General features: G+C 63.6%; 4 protein-coding genes across 6 annotated transcripts; 2 read left to right on the forward strand and 2 right to left on the reverse strand.

Moving 5' to 3' along the window:
- Window positions 1-534: 534 nt before the first annotated feature.
- HGS (hepatocyte growth factor-regulated tyrosine kinase substrate) lies at window positions 535-9,679 on the reverse strand. Of its 3 annotated transcripts, none has more exons than XM_058038651.1 (21): window positions 9,582-9,679; window positions 9,168-9,252; window positions 8,749-8,824; window positions 8,252-8,344; window positions 6,386-6,509; window positions 5,478-5,530; window positions 4,962-5,030; window positions 4,654-4,778; window positions 4,342-4,420; window positions 4,156-4,254; window positions 3,853-3,948; window positions 3,451-3,489; window positions 3,224-3,367; window positions 2,885-3,095; window positions 2,525-2,697; window positions 2,266-2,406; window positions 2,017-2,188; window positions 1,806-1,939; window positions 1,432-1,548; window positions 1,190-1,285; window positions 535-1,099 (listed from the first exon to the last, which is right to left on the reverse strand). In XM_058038651.1, the coding sequence occupies exons 1-21, from the start codon at window positions 9,616-9,618 to the stop codon at window positions 995-997; spliced, it is 2,268 nt and encodes a 755-aa protein (XP_057894634.1). In that variant the 5' UTR covers window positions 9,619-9,679; the 3' UTR covers window positions 535-994. The 3 variants fall into 3 exon arrangements, with proteins under 3 accessions (XP_057894634.1, XP_057894633.1, XP_057894632.1); XM_058038650.1 differs by having other exon boundaries at window positions 2,885-3,098; XM_058038649.1 differs by having other exon boundaries at window positions 4,156-4,420.
- Window positions 9,680-9,769: 90 nt separating this feature from the next.
- ARL16 (ADP ribosylation factor like GTPase 16) lies at window positions 9,770-10,969 on the forward strand. The gene is made up of 4 exons (XM_058038928.1): window positions 9,770-9,853; window positions 9,977-10,033; window positions 10,115-10,520; window positions 10,661-10,969. Exons 1-4 carry the CDS (start codon window positions 9,770-9,772, stop codon window positions 10,693-10,695), a joined length of 582 nt encoding a protein of 193 aa, XP_057894911.1. The 3' UTR covers window positions 10,696-10,969.
- A 1,351-nt stretch (window positions 10,970-12,320) lies between these two features.
- TMC6 (transmembrane channel like 6) lies at window positions 12,321-18,883 on the reverse strand. Its single transcript, XM_058039014.1, has 20 exons — window positions 18,792-18,883; window positions 18,565-18,683; window positions 18,138-18,269; window positions 17,902-18,060; window positions 17,683-17,788; window positions 17,491-17,587; window positions 17,151-17,405; window positions 16,711-16,901; window positions 16,493-16,631; window positions 16,199-16,354; window positions 15,842-16,017; window positions 15,618-15,699; window positions 15,211-15,308; window positions 14,967-15,062; window positions 14,746-14,821; window positions 14,398-14,531; window positions 13,856-14,032; window positions 13,587-13,665; window positions 13,385-13,463; window positions 12,321-13,193 (listed from the first exon to the last, which is right to left on the reverse strand). Exons 1-19 carry the CDS (start codon window positions 18,845-18,847, stop codon window positions 13,392-13,394), a joined length of 2,400 nt encoding a protein of 799 aa, XP_057894997.1. The 5' UTR covers window positions 18,848-18,883; the 3' UTR covers window positions 12,321-13,193; window positions 13,385-13,391.
- Window positions 18,884-19,731: 848 nt separating this feature from the next.
- On the forward strand, window positions 19,732-22,040 carry SYNGR2 (synaptogyrin 2). Its single transcript, XM_058039013.1, has 5 exons — window positions 19,732-19,837; window positions 19,981-20,218; window positions 20,715-20,854; window positions 20,953-21,181; window positions 21,708-22,040. Exons 1-4 carry the CDS (start codon window positions 19,733-19,735, stop codon window positions 21,148-21,150), a joined length of 681 nt encoding a protein of 226 aa, XP_057894996.1. The 5' UTR covers window position 19,732; the 3' UTR covers window positions 21,151-21,181; window positions 21,708-22,040.
- Window positions 22,041-22,380: the final 340 nt, after the last annotated feature.

A 22,380-nucleotide genomic window follows, 5' to 3' on the forward strand; every position in this document is an offset into this window, starting at 1 on the left:
ATCCATTACTATTTATCATTTCTAAACGGGATAGAAAAAATTCCATGTCTGAAGGAACAGAAAGTGCTTCCTCTCTGGAACGTTTGGAAGGAGAACTGGTTATATTTCTACACTGCACAGCATGGTTAACAGTAAACCTGAAGCATAATGAATGCAAATTAAAAGCAACAAGAATAGTCAGAAAACCTTGTCATTTTACCTTTTTGACCTTCACTAAGTGTAGTAACACATTCTAATGCTCCATGAAGCTTAATAATTTAGGACTATGCATGTACAGCACAGATACATTCCAGACATTGTAGGGAGGAAATTTCAGTGGCCAGAGCTCAGATTGACCTGCAGCTGGCCGGTGCGGCGGGTGAGGTGTGACGGGAGCTGCTGCCAGCCCGCGGCAAACACTGCCCCGTTCGTTCGCGGGGAGATGCCCAGCACAGGAGCCGCGGTTCGTTCCAACACTTTATTGTCACCGGTAGCGCTCGGTCTCCGCCGGGACGGGCGGGACAGGACAGGGCTGGAGGCTGCGCCCCTGGGGCCGTGCCACAGCCCCGGGACAAGGACAGGGGCAGGCTGGCACCGGGGCCGGGCAGGTGCCCGTGCCACAGAGCCGGGACAGACGGGGCAGGGCTGGCACTGGGGCCGGGCAGGGCTGGAGGCTGCACCCTCGGGCCCGCGCCACAGGCCCGGGACAAATGGGGCAGGGCTGGCACCGGCGCTGGGCAGGGGCCCGTGCCACAGGCCCGGGACAAGGACAGGGCAGGCCGAGCTCCCGCCCGGCCCCGGGGCCGCCGCTGCCGAGGGCGGGTGGGTGAGCCAGGGCTGCTGCCCCAGCTGCAGGGCGTGGGGCTGCCCCCCTGCCCCTTGGTCCCCAAAGCCGGCAGCAGGAGCCTCGGGCCCCACCGCCCCTGGGGCACGGGCCGGGGGGCAGCGCGAGTAGTCGAAGTACAGAGTGATTTCGGATGAAGAGTAGTGTTACACCGGAGCCCTGTGACTGCCATCAGTCAAACGAGATGAGCTGGGCCTCCCCGCTGCCCGGGGGCTGCTGCCCGGGGGCAGGCGCTGCCGGGGGCTGCTGCTGGGGGGGACCCCCGGCTGGGGCCACCTGCAGCAGAGGAAACACCTTTGTCAGTGTGTGCCTTTGTTAGCACACGTGCCCCACCGTGTCCTGACCCCCAGGACTGGTGGCACTCACCTGTTGGTAGAGGGGCTGCTGCCCGGGCAGGTAGGACTGCTGGGCTGGCAGGCTGCTCAGAGCTGTGTCCTGGCCCGGCAGGGCAGACATAAGACCCTATGGGAACGAGAGGGTGGCTGTCAGAGGGGCTGGGGTCCATGCAGCACCCACAGGGCAGTGGTGGGTGACTGCCCCCAGGATGGGTCCACGGGCTGGAGCCCAGCCATGCCCTGTCCCCCCACGCCCAAGCAGGGAGTGCTCACCTGCATGCTGTAGGGCTGGTAGCCCATGGAGACAGACTGGCTGCCCATGTAGCCCATGGTGCCCGACTGGGGTGCCTGGGAGATGGCTGGGATGCTCTGCGACTGTGAGGCTGCAGTCTGTGGGGAGAGGCTGGTGAGAGGTGGCACAGACAGCAATGTGGCTCACTTCTCCGGACAAGGCCCTTGAGCCCAGAACTGGATCTCACTCCAGCCCACCTCCACAGCAAGAGCAGCAGATGTGGAGATCTGGAACCAACCAGCCCGTCCTCCCTCCTGCTCAGAGATCTCGTTGCTGAGTTTGGGTACGTTGCCCAGCCCCACCAAACGCCCCAGCCCCTGTCCCAGCTGGCTGCAGGCCATGCTGCCTCACTTGCCTGGTAGCCCTGCGTGGGTGTGGGCTGGTAGGATGAATATGCAGGGGTGGTGGTGGGCACCGCTGGCCCCTGCTGAGGCCCCTGCCCGCTGCTGGCACCCGCCTGGTACATGTAGGCATTCACCATGCTGGGATCTGGGGGGAGAGAGCAGAGGTTGGAGAAACCACCCCAGGCTCTGCCCTACCCCCAGAGGCTGAGCTGCCCGACGTACCAGTGCCGGGCATGGCAGCGTAGGGCCCGGTTCCCCCTTGTGCAGCCTGGTTCATGTACACACTGTGCATGGGAGAGCCCTCCACAGAGCCAGCTGGGCTGAACGTGCCAGGGAAGCTAGTGGGCCCAGAGGGCTGGTAGATGACCCCGCTGGCTGCGGGCATGGCCTGGAGCTGGTGGGAGAAGGAAAGCCAGGTTAAAGCCGCAGCCCCTGGAACCTGGCAGGGGGAGCCTTGCCCAGCAGCTGTACCTGAGCATAAGGCAGGGAGAAAGCTGGCATCTGGGCTCTCATCTGGATAGTCTGCTTCTGCTGCTCCAGGCGCAGCTGCCTCTCCTTCTCCTGCTCCTGCAGCCTCTGGATGGCCAGCTGACGCTGCATCTCCAGGTACTCCTGTGGGAACAGGGCTGGGTGGTGAGAGGCACCACACCACACGCCCCTGCCAGCAGGGCACCATCCCTGCCCGCCCTGGGCTGCCCTGCAATGCCCTGGACATGCTCCCCTGCCTCACCTGCTTCTTCTGCCTCATGATCTCCAGCTTCTGTGCCAGCTGGATCTGGCGCTGGCGCTCTGCCTCCTCCGCGGCTCGGCGCAGCTTCTCCTGGTGCTCCTCCCGCAGCGCGTTCAGGGCCCCGCGCGCGTCGCGGATCTGGGCCAGCTTGTCCTGCAGGCCCTCATAGTACACTGGGGAGGGAAGGGACAGCCTCAGGAACAGGGGCCAGCGCGCTCGGGCTGCCCCTGCACTGCACAGCAGCCCCTCTCCAGTGAGCCTGTGCCACGGGAGCGCTGAGCCCTGACACCGGGGAAGCCCCGGCTGCCGCCCACCCGCGCCCAGCCCGCAGCTCCCGCAGCTCCCCCAGCTCCCACGCACGCCTGCGCTCGTCCAGCTGGTTGAGCAGCTCCAGCAGCTGCGGGTGCATGTTGTTGATGGACTGGAAGAGGGACAACACGGCAGAGTCGTTGGTGATGCTGCGGCCTCGCATGTGGTTGCTCTTCATGCGGTTGACGAACGTGGTGACCGCGTTCTGCAGTGCCTTCAGGAATTGCTCGTGGTTCTCCTCGGACTCACCGTTCTGGTACTGCTGCTGGAGGGAAGGATGGGGCAGCCAGTCAGCTGTGACCTCCCAGTGCCAAGAGCCAGCAGAGCCCAAGAGTCGGGTGCTTCTTGCCCCTCGGTGGGTGCCAGACGCAGGCCCAGGCCCCTCCTTACCTCAACCACCCCAAGAGGGGCAGGGTGGGCATCCCCAGGCTGCACAGCAGGCTCTGTCAGGGACAGGGGTGCTGACGGTGTGGGGCTCTTGCGAACCTCCTCCTGCTTCTTCTCCCAGTAGTTGCGGTTCAGGTACCGAGCCAGCTGCCAGGGAGAGAAGGAAGATGAGTATCACTGCCTTGCAGGAGCAAGCCTGTGCTGCAGACTAGCAGGGCCAGGATCCTTACCTCTGGGTCAATGTCCTCGGCCAAGGGAGCAGAGGAATTCTGGAAAGAGACAAATGGAGAAAGGCAGTTCAGCAAAACCAGAGATCCCCAGGTCTCACACAGGTGCTCAGCTCAGAGCTGGCCATGTATGACCACCAGTGCTGAGCCTCAAAGGGGACACAAGCTGGGAGGCAGTGGAGGCACCTCAGTTCGGGCTTAGAACACACCTTCTTGCTCAAAACAGAGTGAACAAGCAAGGGGTTGAACGGGACAAATATTTTCCCTCAGTATGGGGATTAAACTGGACACAACTGGGGCAGACTTGGGCTCAGGAAGGGGCCTGTGTCCAGGACTTCACGTGCAGGAGCTCAGGAAGGGGCCTGTGTGCAGCCACTTCACGTGCAGGAGCTGCCAGGGACGTACCACGGGTGGGGAGTAGAGTGTGCTGACTGGGGGAGCCGAGGACGTGACAGGAGTGGGCTCAGCCTTGGGATACATGGAGTAGGTTGTTTTCTGCCTCTGCAAAAGAGAAAATTGCCAACTCAGAGAGAACCCAGGCTGCTCCAAACCAACCACAACACAGCCCGTGCCAGGCCCTGCTTTCACCCTCCCACTCCACAGGCTTTGAGCCTTGCTCACACCAGGACATGTCCAGAGATCCGTTATGGCCCAGCACAGCTGGGATGAAGAACACCAACCCCTCCCAGACCCCAGGAGCCAACAAACCATTCTCTCCTTCTCCTCAGCCTCTGACTGAGACAAGGCAATAGCCAGCTGGAGCTCCTCTTCCTCCTGCAGAGCTGTCTCATCACGCTTTGGAGGCAGCTGCAAGTGGAAAGATAAGGAGGTGGTCAGTAATGGGATCAACAAACAGGTCAGGATCACCAGATCACCTATGGGGCAGCTGCTCACCTGGGACTGCTGAGAGAGGGGGCTGGTCAGGTACTCAGGGGGCAGTTCGGAGGTGGCAGCAGCTTTACCCTCAGTTTTCCTGTAGTGACAAGTGATAGTATGGACTGAAAGCTCCCTTCTCTGCACCAGAGCCCAGCTCTGCACCATGTTCCAGCAGCAAAGCCCACTCCCAGGAAGGAAGAGGGCCCAGCCCAGCCTGCACAGCCTGGGCAGCCCCCTTTGTGCTCTGCAGGGAGCTAGTTCCACACCATGCTTCCCTCCTCAATGTCCCAGGTGTCTCAGGCAAAGAAACCCACCACGAAGGGTACTGACTTGTTGAGATGCTCGTAGCAGGGCTCACAGACTCTCACTTCTTTCTCAATCCCAAACTTGGGGATGGTGGAATACTTGGAGGAGCATTTTCCACAGAAGATCTGCCCGCAGGCCCGGCAGTGGTGCTGTGAAGGGCAGGAGACGTGAGTGTGGCAGCAAGACATTCCGTCTCCCTTAGCCAACATCACTCAGACACTCATTTCCCTGCCAGCAGCCGGGAAATGTGGCCTGACCCAGCACACTTCACACAGCAAGTCCTGCAAGCGCCAAGGGCTGTGCAGAGCAGGGAGCCCAGGAGCAGCACCCACCTTGCGCGTCACGACGCCAAACTGCACTCGGCACCTGTGGCACTCCTCTGCATCCACCCAGTCTGGAGCCTGCAGAGGCCAAGGGAAACGGAGTCAGGAGGGAGGAGTGCATCAGCACCGGCCCTTTCAGGAGCTCTGATGGCAACAGGGCTCTCTCATGTCTTGTGGGGAGACTGGGGGCATCTGCAGCTCAACAGGAAATATTAATCCCCTGTTATCTCCTCTTGTGTTCCTCAGAGACTGTGATGTTTTCCCAGCCAGTACAAGATTTACTAGGAAACTGTCTGCACAGCAATCACTTCAGCAATGCCCTGCTGCCATGTCCAGCCTGCCAAGCTGCTGCAAGGCCAGTGAGCAGGAGGAATGATGGCTCTGACTCCCTGTCCTGGCCAGTTCTCCCAGCGAGGTCTCCAATCCGCACAAAACGGAGGAATGTGAGACCTGCAGGTTTGCAGGAGGGGATGGGAAAGGGATGGGATGTGTGTCCCACAGCTGCTCCCCCACCACAGAGCTCACCCTCTCTGCAGCGAACATGGCGTCGCTCTCCTTGAACTCCGGGAAGACGTGCCCTGCAGGAGGAGAGAAAAGGGAGCCCATTGCGAGAGGAATCCTCTGGCACAGGGAGGCCACGTGCCTGCAAGCTCGTGCTACAGGTGCCAGCTCAGCACCACCTCTTGTCTTGACCAGCACCTCCCTGTGACACACCAGGAGCAGGCTCCCCTCAGCCATGCTCTGAGGACAGTCCCCAACTGTTTCCCTTGCACACCCACAAGGGACATCACAGGCCTCTGGATAAGGCTTATTTATTTCTCAGTACTTTGAACCGAGGGGGATAAAAAGCACACTGGATGGGCAGGCAGGGCTGTGAGCTCAAGGGCTTCAAGGGCCAGAGCTTGGCAACACCAGCTCAGGATGCTGGACTGACCCTCCCAGCTTGTGCCACTGCCTTCTGGGGCACAGAAGGAAGCAGAGGCAGCAGCACGCCCCTGCCCCAGAAGTGAACACTGCTGTCCTGGACAGAAGGGAAAATGCCACACCAACAGTGTCAGCAAGTGGGACCATGCTGGGAGCAGGAACAAAAGCCTGTGAGGAAGGAACTGCCCCACAGCAAATCCCTCCCAGAGGACATGATGACCTGCTGCCAGTCTCCCCAAGAACAGTTGCAGGTCCTGCTTTTCAGGTCTCCCTGCCAGCCCTGAAGGCTGGGCTGGAGGCCTAGAGCAAGGCTGCCCTGGTCCATTGCACTGTGCCATGTCTGCAGCAAGGTTTGGTTATCCTGAAGGGTTTGTTGGGTATTGGGAACCAAGGAAGAGCTCAGTGTTGAAAGTCCAGATTTTGCTCACACCAGGCACTGAACTGCCAAGGCTCCTGCAGGGCAGAGCTGCTTGACCAGGTGTCCCCTCACCTGTGGCCACAGTCCTCACCTTCAACCTTCATGATCTGGTAGGTGTCCTGCACCACCTTGTACTTGGGCTCGTTGCGGAAGGCGTGAGCCCAGGCCTGGATGAGGTACAGGATCTTACTGCGGACACTTGTCTCCACTTGCCTCTGCACAGGAAGGGAGGGAGGAGAAAAAACCTCTCAGAAAATGCCCCTGAAACCCAAAGGATGGTGTGAACCCCCTAAGGAGAAGCCAGAAATACCACTCAGGAAAGAGAGACTTTAGAGTCCTCAGGAGAGGTAAGAGCTGTCAGAAACTTGCAGCAAGGACAATGCACAGCACAAACAGCCCTTTGAGCTGCCCCGCTGTCCCCTCCAGCACAAAGAACACAATGTCCTTGTGCAGCACGGACTGAACAGAGCTGTGGCCTTGATGCTCAGAGCAAGTGCCAGCACCCCCTCAGCAGAGCCCCCCATCCCACACTCAGAACTCGGTGGGAGCCCCAGCTGGCCAGGACAGCAGAGCCCACCCCTGACAGCGCTGGGGGTGCCTGCAGGCTGCCAGCACCGCCACCCCAGGAGAACTCAGAGCCATCTCAGGATGTGACAAAGTGAGGACAGCTGGCACGGCTGCCCTTTGGAGGCAGGGCAACTGCACCACACTTCGGGGAACTGGAGGGAAGTTGGCAAGCCTGTTCTGACCTCAGCCAGCCTCAGGGCTGCCGTGTCATCAGCTGCCCAAGTGATCACATCCACATGACTGGCTCTTCCAGAAATCCCCAGGAAGCACAGCAGCACTGTCGAGCTCTGATTTTAACCAAGACCTCAGCCCACACAGCATCACTTACTGACAATTCTTGGAGCTCCAAGTTCTAGGACATTTGGCAAAATCCTGCATTCCATTTGTGTCACAGCCCTGAACCTCATCAGAACTTGGAGTGTTTTACCAGCATTGAGTGTTCACAAGCAGCAAAGCTCCAAGTGTGGAAGGAGAATGGGGCAGTTGTGAAACTCCTGAGGCAGGCAAGGACTGAGAGAACCACAAAATCCCTGGATGCGGTTAGATCTCCTCAGCCCTTGGAGTGGCTGTACGACCACACCTGGCTGTCATGCTATGGCAGTGCTCCTGCCTCAGGAGGAGATCCCGCAGGGAGACTGAGTCAGCCCTAACAGGAAGGTGACACATGGCTCACAGAGCTCGGTCTCCAAGGATCTGGGTCACCTGTTTGTTTATTTCTGGTGGAAGACAGAAGTACAATGCTAATGAGCTCTTGCCTGGGCATTGCTGTTCTGAGCTGGGAGCTGGAGACAGAGTTCTCATTTCCACTTCACTAAAGGAATTCCCCAGTCCAAGGACACATGAAGCTCCAGCAGGCATCAGACTGGTGACAGCTTGTAACAACAACTCATCAGTGCCAGCAGCCATGGTCACATCCTGAACAACTCCAGTGACATGGCCGTGACACAGAGGCAGCTCCAGCTGGTTTTTCCTTTGTTGCTTTACCTGCCTATGTGTCTCACACTGTTCCATGAGAGGGAATTCACCTTGCCACTGCCCAGGTCCTTGGTACAGGTGCCTGGCCATCACCTGTTTTCCTTTGCTGTTCCCACCCAAGTGTTGCATCCAGGAGCATTTACCATGGAATGGCCCAGGCCCCCACAGCACATTCCTGCCATTTCACAGCGCAGGCAAACTCTGCTCCCACCACATCTCCTCCTCCCAGAAGCTCTCCTCACTGCCTACACTCATCCTTTCACAGCACACGATAATCTGCTCTTTTCTGAAGTGCATTTCCAGTTTCCCTTCTGCTCCTAACCCAAAGAGGACACAAGAGAGAACACATACATTTCTTCCTGTTGTTGCTGCTTTTCCATAAGAAAGAAACTGACAGTAAAATAAATCAATTTACCTTGAGTATTTCCTTCAGCTCCTCCATGGTCTGTTTATTGGCCACCTCGTCATGGACTGTTTGGCCACAGTTTTTAACCACCGACTCCATGACCTGCAAGGGCCAAGACAACATCAGCCCACAGCTTCCTGCCTCCCCTGCAACCTGTGGGGGTCCCAGCACACACTGCAGGCTGAACAGGGGGCAGTATTTAAACTGCGAGCTGTGCTGGGGCCATGCCAATCCACTCCCTGCACTGGGAGCCAGCTGCCCTTCGCCTCCCTGGGGGCTGGGGGCCTTCTGCTCTGTGGAACCAACCCGGGGGGAGCAGCCCAAGCCTCAGCTCTGCCTGTTCCAAAGCCAAGATGGAGCTAAAGCATGAAGGCCCTGGCCTGATCACCCCAAAACCTCAGTGCCAGAGCCGGGAAGAGGCTGGCTCCACGCTGGGCTGCAGGGAGCTGTGCAGCCTGAAGGCGGTGGTGGGAAGCCCCTGCCTGCTCCCAGCCAGGTGCAGTTACCTCCAGCGCGTACAGGGCCACGTGGGGATTCTTGTCATTCACCTTCTTCTTGATGGCGTTGACGGCGTATTTCGCCCTGGGCAGGGGAAGAGGGGACACGTTCTCAGGGTGATCCCACCTGCTGCTGACAGCCACCAATCCCCACCGTGCCACAAAGGGCACAGCGAGCTCAGGGGTGTGTGATTCACTGAGTGAAACTGGCAAGGAATAAGCACACTCCAGCTTGAGTTTCCCTGAGGATTTCAGGCCAGGGGTAATGTGCAGCTGCCAGGCTCTGGGAAGCACATCAGGGTGTGCCGTACAGCCCCTGTGATGCTCTCACGGAAGGGTATGATGAGATGCGTGTTACAGGTCCGAGACCCTGGCAGGGTGTCTGTGCTTCCCCGCGCAGCCGGCAGAGCCGTGCCCGCAGCACTTACTGCGTGTCGCCCTGGCGGATCATGTCGCAGATCTGCAGGATGGATTCCCAGTCTGTCTCCAGCAGGAGCTGGCTCGTGGCCTTATCTGCAGTGAACAAACCCGGTGCCGCCGTGAGCCGCGCTGCTCCCGCGGCTCCGCTCCGCCACCGCCGCTCCCGGAGGCTGCGGGCGTGGCGCCGCCCCGAGGCTCGGGGTAAACAAACCCCGATGGCTCCGGGACAGCACCGACCCTCCCGGTACAGGCACCCCAGCGCTCGGTGACCTCCCGGGCGGCACCGGGCTGCGGCACCGCCACCCGGCCCGCTCGGCCCGGCTGTGCCCCGGGCCCGCCCGCTCCCGGGGCCGAGCGCTGCGGACCCCGACCCGCTTCCCTTCCCGTCCCGTCCCGTCCCGCCGAGGGAGCCGCGCCGGTACCGAGGAGCCGCTCGAAGGTGCCGCCGCCGCGCCCCATGGTGTCCGCCCGCCGCCGGCCCGGCCCGCTCGCTCCAGGCCCGGTACGGTCCGGTCCGTTCCCCGCCCCGCCGCGGCCCTTCCGCTTCCGGCTTCCGCCGGGGCGGGGCCGCTTCCGCCGGGGCGGGGCCGGTGCGCGGGGCGGCTCCGCCATGGCCGCGGGCCGCTCCCCGCCCACCTTCCTGCTGCTGGGGGCGGCGGGCGGCGGCAAGAGCCTGCTGGTGCGGCGGCTGCGCCATATCCTCGCCACGGGGCACGGGGCACGGGGCACCGGGAGGGACGGGCCGGGCTGGGCTGCGGGGCCGGGCGGAGCGTGCCCTGGGCCGTTCCCGGAGCCGCCGTGTCCTTAACGCGAGGCACAGCTGAGCGCCGAGCAGCCCGCGGAGCTGGGCGAGCCCCCGGCCACGCTGCCCACGGTAGGTGCGGCCCGGAGAGCGCGGGGCGGGCGCGGGGCTCGGCCGCACCCCGCGGTACCGGTACCGGTGCCCGTCCCGCAGGTGGGCACCAACCTGACGGACCTGCGGCTGCCGCGGAGAGTGACCGTGCGGGAGCTGGGCGGCTGCATGGGCCCCATCTGGCCCAGCTACTACAGCGAGTGCAGCGCTCTCCTGGTGGGTGAGCAGCGCCGGGGCCGCGGTCCCGGGGTGCTCCCGGGGGACACGGGCTCGTGGGTCGGTGCCCCGGTTTCGCCCCGGTGCGGGATCCCCTCCGCCGTGCCCCGCTCTGGCCCGGCCCGGCCCGGGTTGCTCCCGGCACAGCCGCTCCCCGCTTTCCCTGTTCCCTGCAGTTCGTGGTGGACGCCTCCAACCCCACGCAGCTCTCCTCGTCCTGCATCCAGCTGCTCTCGGTGCTCTCCGCCGCGCCGCTCGCCTCCGTGCCCGTCCTGGTGCTCTTTAACAAGATGTGAGCAGGAGCCCGCCGGGGGTGCCGGCAGCGGGCTGTGCTCTGCTGCTCTAGTCGGGCTGCGGAGCGCTCAGCCGGGGCTGGCCGGGCACGGAGCCTCGTGCTGGGCTGATGCTGCGGCTCCCGTCTCCCCGCTGCAGTGACCTGCCCTGCTACATGTCGCTGGTGGAGATGAAGTCGCTGTTCCGCATGCAGGACATGGTGGCCTGTGCCACGCAGCCCATCACCATGCTGGAGACCAGCGCCCGCGACGGCACCGGGCTGGCCGAGGTGCTGCAGTGGCTCCGGAGCGCCCTCCGAGAGCCCTGCTGAGCCCAGCCGGCAGCCCGGGACGCTCCTGCCGCAAGGGGAAATGGCCAAGGAGCAGCTGCCCTGCCTGCACGGCGCCTTGGGCTGCTGATGGACTGGATCCCTGTGGGACTTCACAGTAAAACCCCCACCACACTGTCCAGGCTGGTGCCTGCCTTGTGCTCGGGGGGGAAATCCTGGTCTTTCAGGGAAGGGACAGGCAGAAGCCACAGAGGCCACACTGTGCTGGCAGCTCCAGGCACAGGAGGGGCTCCTGCAGTGGGGTTGGAGGCGTGTGGTTCCCAGGGGCCCTGTGGGTGCTGTGGCTGTGCCCACCACTGTGCCCGTGGGGCTCAGACCCAGGCAAGCTCATCTTTCCCCTGCTCCCAGGCTGGGCGTTCTCTTCGCTCCGCTCCTGCCAGCTGTGCAGATGCTGAAGCTGCTGCTGCTGTTCTATATCAAAAAGGTGTGATTCCCCACCCCCTGCAAGTCCCTGCAGTGGCACTGAGCTGAGCAGCAGCTGAGCTGAGCTAAGCACGGCAGGGGTGGGTAAGGCTGAGTTTAAGACTGAGTGCACGGGGGCTCCAGCCAGCAGCTCTGGGATGTGAGCCTCATGCCAGCCCAGGCACAGTGGGGTGACCCTGGGGAGGGCCTGGGTGACCTGCTGGGTGTCAGGAGCTAGGGCAAGGCCAGTGACAGGGCTGCTTCAGTAGGGATGTCTCACAAGCTGCAGCAAGTGCCAGCCCACAGCTGCTCTCCAGCACTCACCTGGGCTCAGCAGTTTCAGATTGGGTCACACTGGAAGGGATCACCCTGGGTCATCCCAAAGGACATGGCACAGGTTTGCACCCAGGCAGTTCTGGACTGTCACCAGTGAGGAGGCACCACACCTCTGGGCAATCTGCTCCAGCGTGCTGTCACTGGCACAGGGAAGTGCTAACAGAGCACCATAGAATATTGGAGGGGACGCATCGAGATCGTGTTCAGGTGGAACTTCCTGTGCATCAGTTTCTGCCTGTTGCTGCTTGTCCCATTGCTGGGCACCGTGGAGCAGAGCCTGGGCCATCCCCTGACACCGCCCTGCTGACAGAGGATGAGGTGCCCTGTCAGCTGCCTCTCCTCAAGGCTGAACAGGCCCCGTGCCCGTTCTCATTAGAGAGGTGCTTCAGTCCCCTCACTGTCTCCGTAGCCTCTGCTGGGCCTGCTCCAGCAGTTCACGTCCCTGCTGTCCTGAGGAGCCCCGAACTGGACACAGCGCTCCAGCTGCAGCCTCAGCAGGCTGAGCAGGGGGGCAGGATCATTGTGAGCAATGCTGTTCCTGATGCACCCCAGAAGGGCTGGGGCTGTGTAGAGACCCTGCCCTGTGCCCACACCACTAAGCACTGTCTATCCATGCAGATAACACCCTGTGCCCTCAATGGTGGCAGCTGCCTCAGCTGGCAGCCCTGGTGCCAAGGCTGGGACTGGTGGCTGCCCGTGCCTGGCACGGCACAGCACAGCCTGCCAGGGCCTGTCAGCGCTGTGGCACCGGAGCAGCTCCATCCCAGGCACGTCAGGGAGTGGCTCCTGGGGCTGGGGGCTGCAGCTGCTGCACCGTGATGGGGAGTGGCAAGGGGGTGGCAGTGCCCTTCACTCCAGCAGCGTGGGCTCTGCCCCAGGCACTCCAAGGGAATGCAGGCTGTGCCAAGGAGCCCGAGCACAGCCTGACACTGCTGCTGAGTCACCACCAGCAGCAGCACTGACACCAGCCCTGCCTGCTTCCAGGCCGACAGGTCAGACACCAGCCCGAGCACTCCTGCACAGCAGCACTTTAATTGGGCCCGCAGAGCCCTGCCCAGCCCAGCCCTCGGCAGCACGGAGATTCCTCCAGGTCTGTCCCACCAGGCGGGGCTGGGGCTGGCCCAGTGACCTCGTTTGTGGGGCTGCAGCCAGCCTGCTGCTCTCCTGGTGAGCCAGGCACTGGGCTAGAGCTAGCTTCATGCCTGCTGCCCCTAGGCAGGTGAAGGTGGTTGTGGAGAAAGCTCATGGTCCCCAGAGGATTCTGAGAACAGCCAGGGCACGCTGGCAGGAGGGAGAGCTGAAGGGCAGTTCTCTGCAAGTAGTGAGCCCCACGGAGCAGGGCTGTGAGGTGAGGCAGTCCTGCTGTGCCCTGGGGTGTGTAGGCAGGCTGGGTCCCGTGCCTGCTGCATCCCAGCAGCTCCAGGCAGCAGGAGCTCCTGCATCCCTGGGATGCAGCACTCCCAATGACACCTCCCAATAGGTCCTTGGCCATGGCAAGAGGAGGATCTTCCCCAGCACTCCATGGTCCCCCAGCTTCCAGCGCTGTGTTGTGATGCACAGATTCAGTCCCAGCTGCAAGCAGAGTCTGTTCCATCCCATTCCTTCCTGTGGACACCAAGAGGACAGAGTCCCTAAGATCCTGGGTCCCTGTCCCACACCTGCCTCCATCCTCTTCCCTGTCTCTGGGCCTCAGTAACACAAAGGCATCCCTCGGGACAGGCAGAGGAGCGTGTGTGCCCATGGCTGAGCTCTGGGTGCCTGCAGCCCCTGCCCACTGCCCTTCCTGCTGGCCTCACCTGGCACTCAGCAGCACCTGCCTCTGTACTTGTACACGGAGCGGAGCTTCTCCATGAGGAACAGCTTATCCTTCCCTTCCTGCAACACCAGAGACAGCACCGGGGGGCTGAGTGCCTGCCCTGCTGGGGCCACAGCCCACGCTGGCAGTGCTGGGGCTGCGGCAGGCGGTGAAGCAGCGGGCACGGGCAGGGCAGTGCTCACGTTGGCAATCTGCTCCTGCAGCAGGCAGATGACCTTCTGGCGGCCTCTCACCACCTGGATGTTGAAGTAGATCCCAGCTCTGTAATGACAGCAGGGTGGGATGGTGGGATGGTGGCATCAGGCAGGAGGCTGAGGGACGCTGCTCCTGGCACTGGGATGGGGCACAGGGCTCTGGAGTGACACCTTGGCTCCAGCCCGCTCAGGGCTGTGACAGCAGGACCCTCAAAGGGAGAGCCTGGGGTTCAGCTTTGGCTCGGGTCCATACTCACATCAGGGCCACAGACATGAAGAACAGTAGGCATGTGTTCTCCAACAGGTGCTGGTAGACCCAAGCAAACCAGGTGATGTTGGGGTTGGACTGCTCCAGCACTAGCACCCACCTCTTCCCTGACTTGTAGATGGTTTCCAGCCCCCGGAAGGGGCCGCAGGTTTCTGATGGCTGCACCCTGAGCAAACAGACCAACAGGGCGTTCAGAGCAACGGGCAGCTGTAGCTGCTCTTAAAGCAACTGCTGCCCCCAGAGCAGGGCACTGCCTGTCTCAGGGGTCCAGCCCTCCAGGGACCCAGCCTCACCGTCCCCAGCACCCCCGGCTGGACAAGGGGGTCCTCATCCCTGCCCCTGCACCAGGAGCAGCCGCAGGACGCCAGCGGGGCCAGCCAGCAGCAGGGAGGGAGGCACCTGCCCTGCCTGGGGCAGCCCTTCACAGCCTGCAGCTGGGCAGTGCCAGGGACAGGGGCCATGCTCTCGCCAGCCCTCCTTCTCCAGGCAGCCGGGCTCCGTGCCCTGGGCAGTGGCCTGGTGGGTACTCACGACCAGACGGTGTAGGAGAGGAAGGCAGCTGCACCCAGGAAGGAGGGGAAGCACAGCAGAGTGATGAACACGGTGCTCATGCGTGAGGCCTGCCAGGGCTTGCTGGGGGACTGGCAGTTCCGCAGCAGGCTGGTCTGTGGGAGGGAGCAGCGTCCCGTGGCTGCCAGCTCCTGAGAGCTGTGCCCTCCCTGCTGCCCGCGGGGAGCCAGCCCCTGAGCTCGGGCCGTGCTGTCCCCAGGGCTGTGCTCAGCCCCACAGGGACCAGGCTGCTCCGTGTGGCACTGCTGCAGCACAGGCTGACAGGGCACAGTGCCCCCGCAGGGACTTGCAGGGGGTGGGGAATCACACCTTTTTGATATAGAACAGCAGCAGCAGCTTCAGCATCTGCACAGCTGGCAGGAGCGGAGCGAAGAGAACGCCCAGCCTGGGAGCAGGGGAAAGATGAGCTTGCCTGGGTCTGAGCCCCACGGGCACAGTGGTGGGCACAGCCACAGCACCCACAGGGCCCCTGGGAACCACAAGGCATTTGCCAGCAGAGGAAGGAGCCACCCCAGGCAGAAACGTCTCACCAGGTCAGGGTCTGCCCATAAATCAGCTCCAGCACATTTCGGGCGATGTCAAACTCCGGCCTCTGCTTTGTCTTCAGCCTCTTCTCCAGAATCAGCCTGGGTGGAAATGAACTCTGCCCCACGCTGCCTGGGGGCACTTCACACCCCACCTTCCCCCTCTGATGGCAGCAGAGCCTGGGTGCACCAGAGAGCTGGGGCCATGCAGGGATGGCACATGGGGGGGACATGTCTTGGGGTCTCTCACCTCCAGATGAGCTCCCCGAAGAGCGTGTCCAGCAGGGTGAATATTAAATCCATCACCATGAAGCGATACAGCTCCTGCCCCACACACGTCTCCCAGCACTGGGGAGACAATCAAGCATGGCATAGAACCACAGACTGGTTTGGGCTGGGAGGATCCCTAAAGCTCATCTCTCCCTCACCCTGCCATGGGCAGAGACACCCTTCCACTAGACCAGGTTGCTCTGAGTCCTGCCCAACCTGGCCTTTTACAGTTCATAGGATGGGGCACCCACAGCCTCTCTGGGAACCTATGCCAGAGCCTCACCACCCTCACAGGGAAGAATTCCCTCCTGATATCTGACAGGGAAGATGCCACCAGCTCCTTGTGCTCAGCCCAGCCCTCCATGGCCCCGAGGCAGTGGTGCTCACCTCCTCTGTCGAGCAGATAACGCTCCGGCTGAGCCAGTGGTAGCACAGCAGGCTGAGAATCACCACCTTCAGGATGAGGTTCCTGGGGAGCAGGAGCAGTGCCAGAAGTCCCTGAGCCCAGGGGACGGAGGGGCCAAACCCCACAGATGGGGTGCCTGGCCCCAAAGCCTCCTTGCCTGCCTCAGGCGCAGAACACTCCCTCCACCAGAGCCCAGCCAGCCCACCTGAAGATGGCCACGGAGACCTGTGTCACTGGGGAGTCCTGCTTCTCCCACATGGCCAGCAGGTTGAACAGGTGGGGCATCAAGGCATTGAGGAGGGACACCACAAGGGGCAGGACCAGCAGAATGGCTTCTTGCTGCCATCTGCCACTGCCCTGTGCTTGCTGCTCCTGCTGAACCTGGTGAGCAGGAACTGGCTGAGCGCACAGCTGTTGGCAGCCAGCTGTGGTGCCCTGGGGAGAGCAGCAGATGCCCAGGCCAGGAGCAGAGCTGCAAGGGGCTGTCCCTGCCCCTCTCCCAGTACCCCAGCCCTGTTCCTCCAAGGCAGGGCAGGGATCCCGGGTGAGAGGGGGCACTCACCGTGTGCATGTGCTCCAAGAGGTAGTGCACAGCCAGCACGCAGCCCGACGCCCAGCCCAGCGCCAGCAGCCAGGCCAGCAGCACCACCAGGCCGTGCCGCAGGCGCTGGCAGCGGCTCTGGGAGCGGCAGCGGGAGCGGCGCTCCGCCAGCAGCTCCTGCGAGAGAGCAGAGCAGAGCTGCCAACTCCCCCCGGGTCTGGAGCAGGGCTGGGTCCCACTGCAGCACAGCAGGACCCAGAGGGGTGACGGACAAAGCACAGCAACGCTGGGCTCTGGGGTGCTTTGCTCCTCCACCTTCAGCTGGGTGCAGATGTTCTCGCACTGCAGCTTCACCGAGCGCCTCTGGATCACCTTGAAGTCCCAGGCACAGAAGACCTTGATGGCCAAGTCCCCTGTGGCGCTCTTCACGCTCTCCCGAAAGGAGCAGGACACGCTGCAGCGAGGTGAAGGGCATCAGGGATGGGGGCTGGCTGAAGGGGAAGGCTGCAGTGCCACAGGTGCCCCTGACCCACCTGTAGACCAGCAGGATGCAGGTGACAAGGAAGGAGGCCCCAACACTGAACAGGTAGGCCAGTGGCAGGTTGTAGGGGAGCAGGGGGGCTGGCAGGGGGCACACGCTGCCCTCAGGAGTGGAGGTGCAGGGGTCGTTCAGGGTGGCGTTGCTGTAGTAGCCGTAGTACAGCAGCGAGTGAGTGAAGTGGCCCTGTGGGAAAGCACAGGAGGGGCCCACGGTGACCTTGGCAGTGCTCACAGCTTCCTGCCCAGCCTGGCACTGTGTGCCAGCCTCAGGACACAGAGCCTTGGGCTGGGGCAGCACCACTCTGTGCATCCACAGCACTGCTAGTCCTGGGGCCCAGGCTGGGCAAGGGCAAGAGCTGGGCTATCATTACAGTGGGAAAGCAGGGCTGCCCGCCAGGCTTGGCACAGCCTGGGGTGCCTGGGCCACGCTTACCGCTCCTGTGAGCAGCTCCAGCCCAGTGAAGGGCTGGGGGCTCACTGATGCAGCAGGGTACACGGCCTGCAGGACCACCACGAAGGCCAGCAGGATGAAGAATGAACAGAAGTTCAACATAAGGAGTGTCTTGAGGAAGAGGAAGTAGGACAGGACACTGGAGCCAAAGCGGCCACCAATCTGCTTCAGGGCATAGTGCCCGGGCTGGGCAGCGCGGAGCAGGGACAGGAGCCTGTACCAGAGACCTCGGCAGCCCTGGGGAGAGCAACAAGGGAGAGCGGTGGGGCTGGAGCCGGCACGGAGCCCTCCCAGCCTCTGTGCAGAGCTGTGCCTGACTTACGAGGCCGATGCAGACCCTGGACCCCGCGCAGGGTGAGAAGGGGTCCCAGTGCTGGGCGCGCTGCCTCACGGGGCCCCTCTGCCCGCTCAGCTGCCGCCTGCCAGGAGAGAGGGGGTCAGGGGTCCCACAGGGCCCGGGACAGCTCCGGCTGGGGGAGCCCTGCCCAGCAGGCGCTCAGGGAAGGGCCCCTACCTGAGGATGCGTTTCTCCGCCAGGCTGAGGGGCATGGTGAGCAGCATGTGGCTGCACTGGCTGGGCGAGAGGCTCAGCAGCTCCTTCACCAGCAGGCACCGCTTCTCTGGGGCAGCACAAGGGCTCGGTGGGACACGGCCCGCCGACTCACGGCCTGCCTGTCCCTAGCCCAGCACGGTGACAGTGCCAGCCCTCCTTTCGCGGTCCAGGCACCCTCACCTTGCAGCGTGGCCCTGCTGGGGTCGCTCTCCAGGTCGTAGTGGCGCAGGCTGGGCCGCGCCGTGCGGCAGAGCTGCTGCAGGGGCGGGCGGACGCTCCGGCGCCGCAGCCGCGCCGTGCGGTTGCAGTACTGCGAGATGATGGCCCCGAGGCTGCGTCCTGCGGGCCACAGCAGGGCTTGGGCAGAGCTCCAAGGGCTCTGGAGCTGGGGAAGGGGGGATGCGGGTGGCACCTACCGATGGTGCGGCTGGGCATGCTGGCCAAGATCTGCAGGGAGGCAGAGGAGTGGCTGGGGTGCTCCTCATCTTGCCTGGGCTCTGGCCAGGCCATGGCACAGGCATCTGGAACAGCCAGGTAGGCTGGGGACTCTGGGAGGGAGAAGGCAGGATGCAGAGAGGCCATGGCTCATCCCTGCATCCCTGCTGCTCTGCTCCAGCACACAGGCTAGGTGTGTGCTCCTCCCAGAGCACCCCTTTCTCCAGGGACGCTTTCTGTGTCCCCAAGGTCTCCCCTGGATTGCCCTGCTCTGCTCTGCCAAGGCATTAGCAGGCTCCCGTGAATGCTTTGGCCCCAGCATTTTGGCACAGCTGGCCCAAGCAGAGGGAGAGCCCTGGACACACACACTGTCCCCAGCCTGCCCTGGCTGAGGCTGCAGTGCTTTACCTCTGGTCCTCTCCTGCATCTCCAGCTCCAGACCTGCCTCGATCAAGCTGCTCTGCTCCAGGATGAGCTGGTGGAACGAGGTGTGCAGGGCTCTCTCGTTGTCCGGACTGGGCTCCTGGCTGAAGGAACACAGGGACATGGTGGCACGGACACCTGGAGCCTGCAGGGCGCGGGGTCGTAGCCCATCGTAGCTGGGCACGGCAGGGCAGCGGGGAGGTCACACTCACCCATCGCTCTCGGAGCCCTCGGGGACGTGCAGGGTGATGGAGGGCGGCTGGGACATCCTGCGAGGCCGGGCTGGTCCGTCCTGCCCGGGCCCTGCCGTGGTGAGCAGCCCCGCTTACCGCCGCTCCCCGGTTTCCGCCGCTCCCCGGTTCCCGCCGCTCCCCGGTTCCCGCCGCTCCCCGGCGCTGCGGGACGGAGCCGGAGCCGGAGCCGCGGCGTGCGGGCCGGGGGCAGCCGGAGCGCGGAGTCCGCGGGGCTAAGCCGGGACTAACCCCGGCTCCAGCCCGGTCTCAGGAAGGAAGAGAGGGCGGATGGGGCGGTTCCGCGGCCGAGAGGTTCCGCCCGCCGTCCGGGACCCTTCGGCTCGGGCACGAAGCCCCGAGCACCAGTCCCGGCCCTGAGAGGTCCCGTCGGAGCAAAGATTCCCCCGTGCCCCCACCGTGCTCCCCGCCCGGTGCCGTCTCCCTCCTCCCCTACTCTCCCTCTCCGCCCCGGGGCGGGCTAAGGCTGCTCGGCGCCGGTGGCCGCTCGCCCCGGTAGCGGGCACCGACGGGACGCCCCCCGGCGCTCCCGCCGCCCGGGCCGGGGGTGCGGACCTGCGGGGAACGGGGGCTGCCGAGCCCTGCCCGTCCCGTCCCGTCCTTCTTGCCGCCTCCCGGTACCGGGCGGGGGCGGCGGGAGCCCCCCGAAGCCCCCGTTTCCCCTCGGCTGTGCTCACCGGGGCCCGGCGGCGGCCGAGGGTCGGGCCGGCGCTCCCGTCCCCCGTTACACCGGGGCGGAAGGAGGGCACCGGGACAGGGTGCGGGACGGGCGCGGCGCTGAGCGCCCGGGCGGGGGAGCCCCTGTTCCGCCGGAGCCAGCCCGGCCGCCCCGCCCCGGCGTCCCGGGCCGCCTGGACCGGCCCTCCCGGGGCGGTGCCGCGCAGCAGCCGCGGCCGAACGCCATGGAGGGCGGCGGAGGCGCCTACGGGGCGGCCAAGGCCGGCGGTGCCTTCGACTTGGTGCGCTTCGTGCAGCAGCCGCAGGTGGTGGCGCGGATCGTCAGCGCGGTGAGTGGGGACGGACGGGACGGGACGGGACGGGACGGGAGAGCCCCGCCGCAGGCCGGCGCCCCTCGCCCAACGGGCCCGGCAGCCCCCAAAGGGCTCCCCGGTCTCGGTGCCGCCCACCGGACACCGGCTCCGCCCCGCAGGTCTTCGCCCTGATCGTGTTCGCCTGCCTGGTCGGGGACGGCTACACGAACCTGTCCGAGGACCCGGCGCTCTACTGCATCTTCAACCACAACGAAGACGCCTGTCGCTACGGCATCGGCATCGGCGTCCTCGCCTTCCTCGCCTGCATCTTCTTCTTCATGGTGGACGTCTATTTCCCCCAGATCAGCAACGCTACGGACCGCAAGTACCTGGTCCTGGCCGACCTCGGCTTCTCAGGTACCGGGGGCAGCGCGGGCCGGGCTGTGCCACAATGGCCGCCTTGTCCCGTGACGTGGCTGCCGGTGCCTGGCCCAGGGAGCCGCTCCCGAGTCGCTACCGTCTGGCGTGCTGCCCGCGGGCCACGCGCTGCTGCTGCTGCTAATGCTGCTGCTGGGGCTGCTAATGCTGCTGCTGCTGGTACAGCTGCTAATGCTGCTGCTGCTGCTGCTAATGCTGCTGCTGCTGGTACAGCTGCTGGTGCTGCTGCTGCTGCTGCTGCTAGTGGTGCTGCTGCTGCTGCTGCTGGTGGTGGTGCTGCTGGTAATGCTGCTACTAATGCTGCTGGTGGTACTGCTGCTAATGCTGGTGCTGCTGCTGCCACTGAGTGCCCCGAGGAGCGGCTGCCCCTGGCCGGGTGCCTGCGCCAGCCTGCACGGTGGAGCAGGGTCTGGGCCCGGGGCTGCCCAGGAGCAGCAGAACCGGCCCTGGCCCCTCATGCCACTTCCCCCCACAGGTCTCTGGACCTTCCTGTGGTTCATCGGCTTCTGTTTCTTGACCAACCAGTGGTCCTGGACACGGGCCGAGGATGTGTTCCTTGGAGCAGACTCTGCCCGCGCTGCCATCACCTTCAGCTTCTTCTCCATCTTCTCCTGGGTGAGTGAACCCCTGTGCCCCACCTGGGGGGAGAGCAGAGGGGCCCCCTGCACTCACAGCCTGGAACGGCCTTGATGCTGCTCCCCTTCTCTCTGCAGGCGCTCCTGCTCACCTTCGCTTACAAGAGGTACAAAATGGGGGTGGAGGACTTTGCTCAAAGCTACGCCGACCCCAGCCCGGGGGTTCCGGCTCCGTACTCCAGCTATCCCAACATCAGCCACGAGAGCTACCAGCAGCCGCCCTTCACGCACACGGCGGAGGCCCCGGAGGGCTACCAGCCTCCCCCGGTGTACTGAGCCCGGCTGGCTCCCGTGGGACGGCTGAACGGTGCAATTCCTAACGCAGGGTGGGAGGGAGGGGTCTGTGCCTTGGAGGGGACGGCGGGGCGGGAGGGTGGTGGCTGCTTTGTTTGAAGGTGACTGGGCCTTTCCATGGGGTGCAGGAGGGGCTTCTGCCTGGTCCCAGAGCTGAGATCCTCACTGGAGGGTCCAGTGTGTGATTTGGTGGGTGATTTGGCACACCCACATGATTTGCAGCTGCTGGTGAGCAGTGCAGCTGCAGGAGGTTGGGTGTGCGGGCAGCCCTGGCACGTACAAGCCTCTGCTTTTGCTGTGCTGCGTTGGTGGTGGGCTGCAGTTTATGCCCCGGCCCTGGCGAGGCTCTGCCCCTGTGACTGTGCCCTGGCCCGTCCTGTCTCCAGTGCCTTTCAGCCCTGCTGGCTGCTTTCCCCTGAGCCATCTCGCTGCTGCAGCACAGCCAGGCCCAGCTCTGCCTTCCCCCGCGGCTGCTTCTGGGCCAGCTCTTGCCAAAGCCCCCTCTGCCCTTCTCTAACGCCGTGCTGTGCCTTCCCCAGCCTGCACTGGAGCTGCTGGTGCTTGGATGGTGTGCCTTGGGCTCTGTGGGAGTGGTGAGCACTGAGATCCTCAGCAGGGCCGTGGCTGAGGACATCCTGGAGCACTTTCTTTCCCTGGTGTGCCTGCCCGAGCGCTGCTGCGAGCCCGAGCTCCTGCAGCCTGCCCGCAGCTCCTGCCTGCACTCCAGCCACACCAGGAGCCCACGGGCATTTCTCAGGTTGTGTTTGCTGCTGTGCTGTGGTAAAGCTGTTCCCAGCAGCCGTGTGTGTGGGCCATCCCTGCTGGGGCCAGCGTTTGAGTAGTTGTCACTGTAGGTTGGAATAAACTTTTTCACCAAGCCACCCTGTGAGCCACCACGTGCCTTTTCAGGGAAGGGGAAGCAGAAATGCAGTTTCTCAGGAGAAGCAGAAAAGGCTCCTGCAGTCCTTCTGCCCCTGCAGGGCTTGGGGCGCCAGTGGGGCAGCGCAGCCCCTCCAGCTGCTGTGCTGCAAACAGCACACTCATGCTGGTGCCTATTTTTAGGCCACCCTCGTCATGCTCCAGCCCCAGCCTGTGAGCAGCCCTCCCACCTTGTGACCAGCCCCTGCTGTCTCACTGGGCACTGCCAGGAAGCCTTAGCAGAATGCTCTGGTAAAAAATACACACACAAATTAATTCAGTTATTTATTAAAC

The sequence above is a fragment of the Melospiza georgiana genome, chromosome 21 (genome assembly GCF_028018845.1).
Source record: "Melospiza georgiana isolate bMelGeo1 chromosome 21, bMelGeo1.pri, whole genome shotgun sequence".
Taxonomy (NCBI): Eukaryota; Metazoa; Chordata; class Aves; order Passeriformes; family Passerellidae; genus Melospiza; species Melospiza georgiana.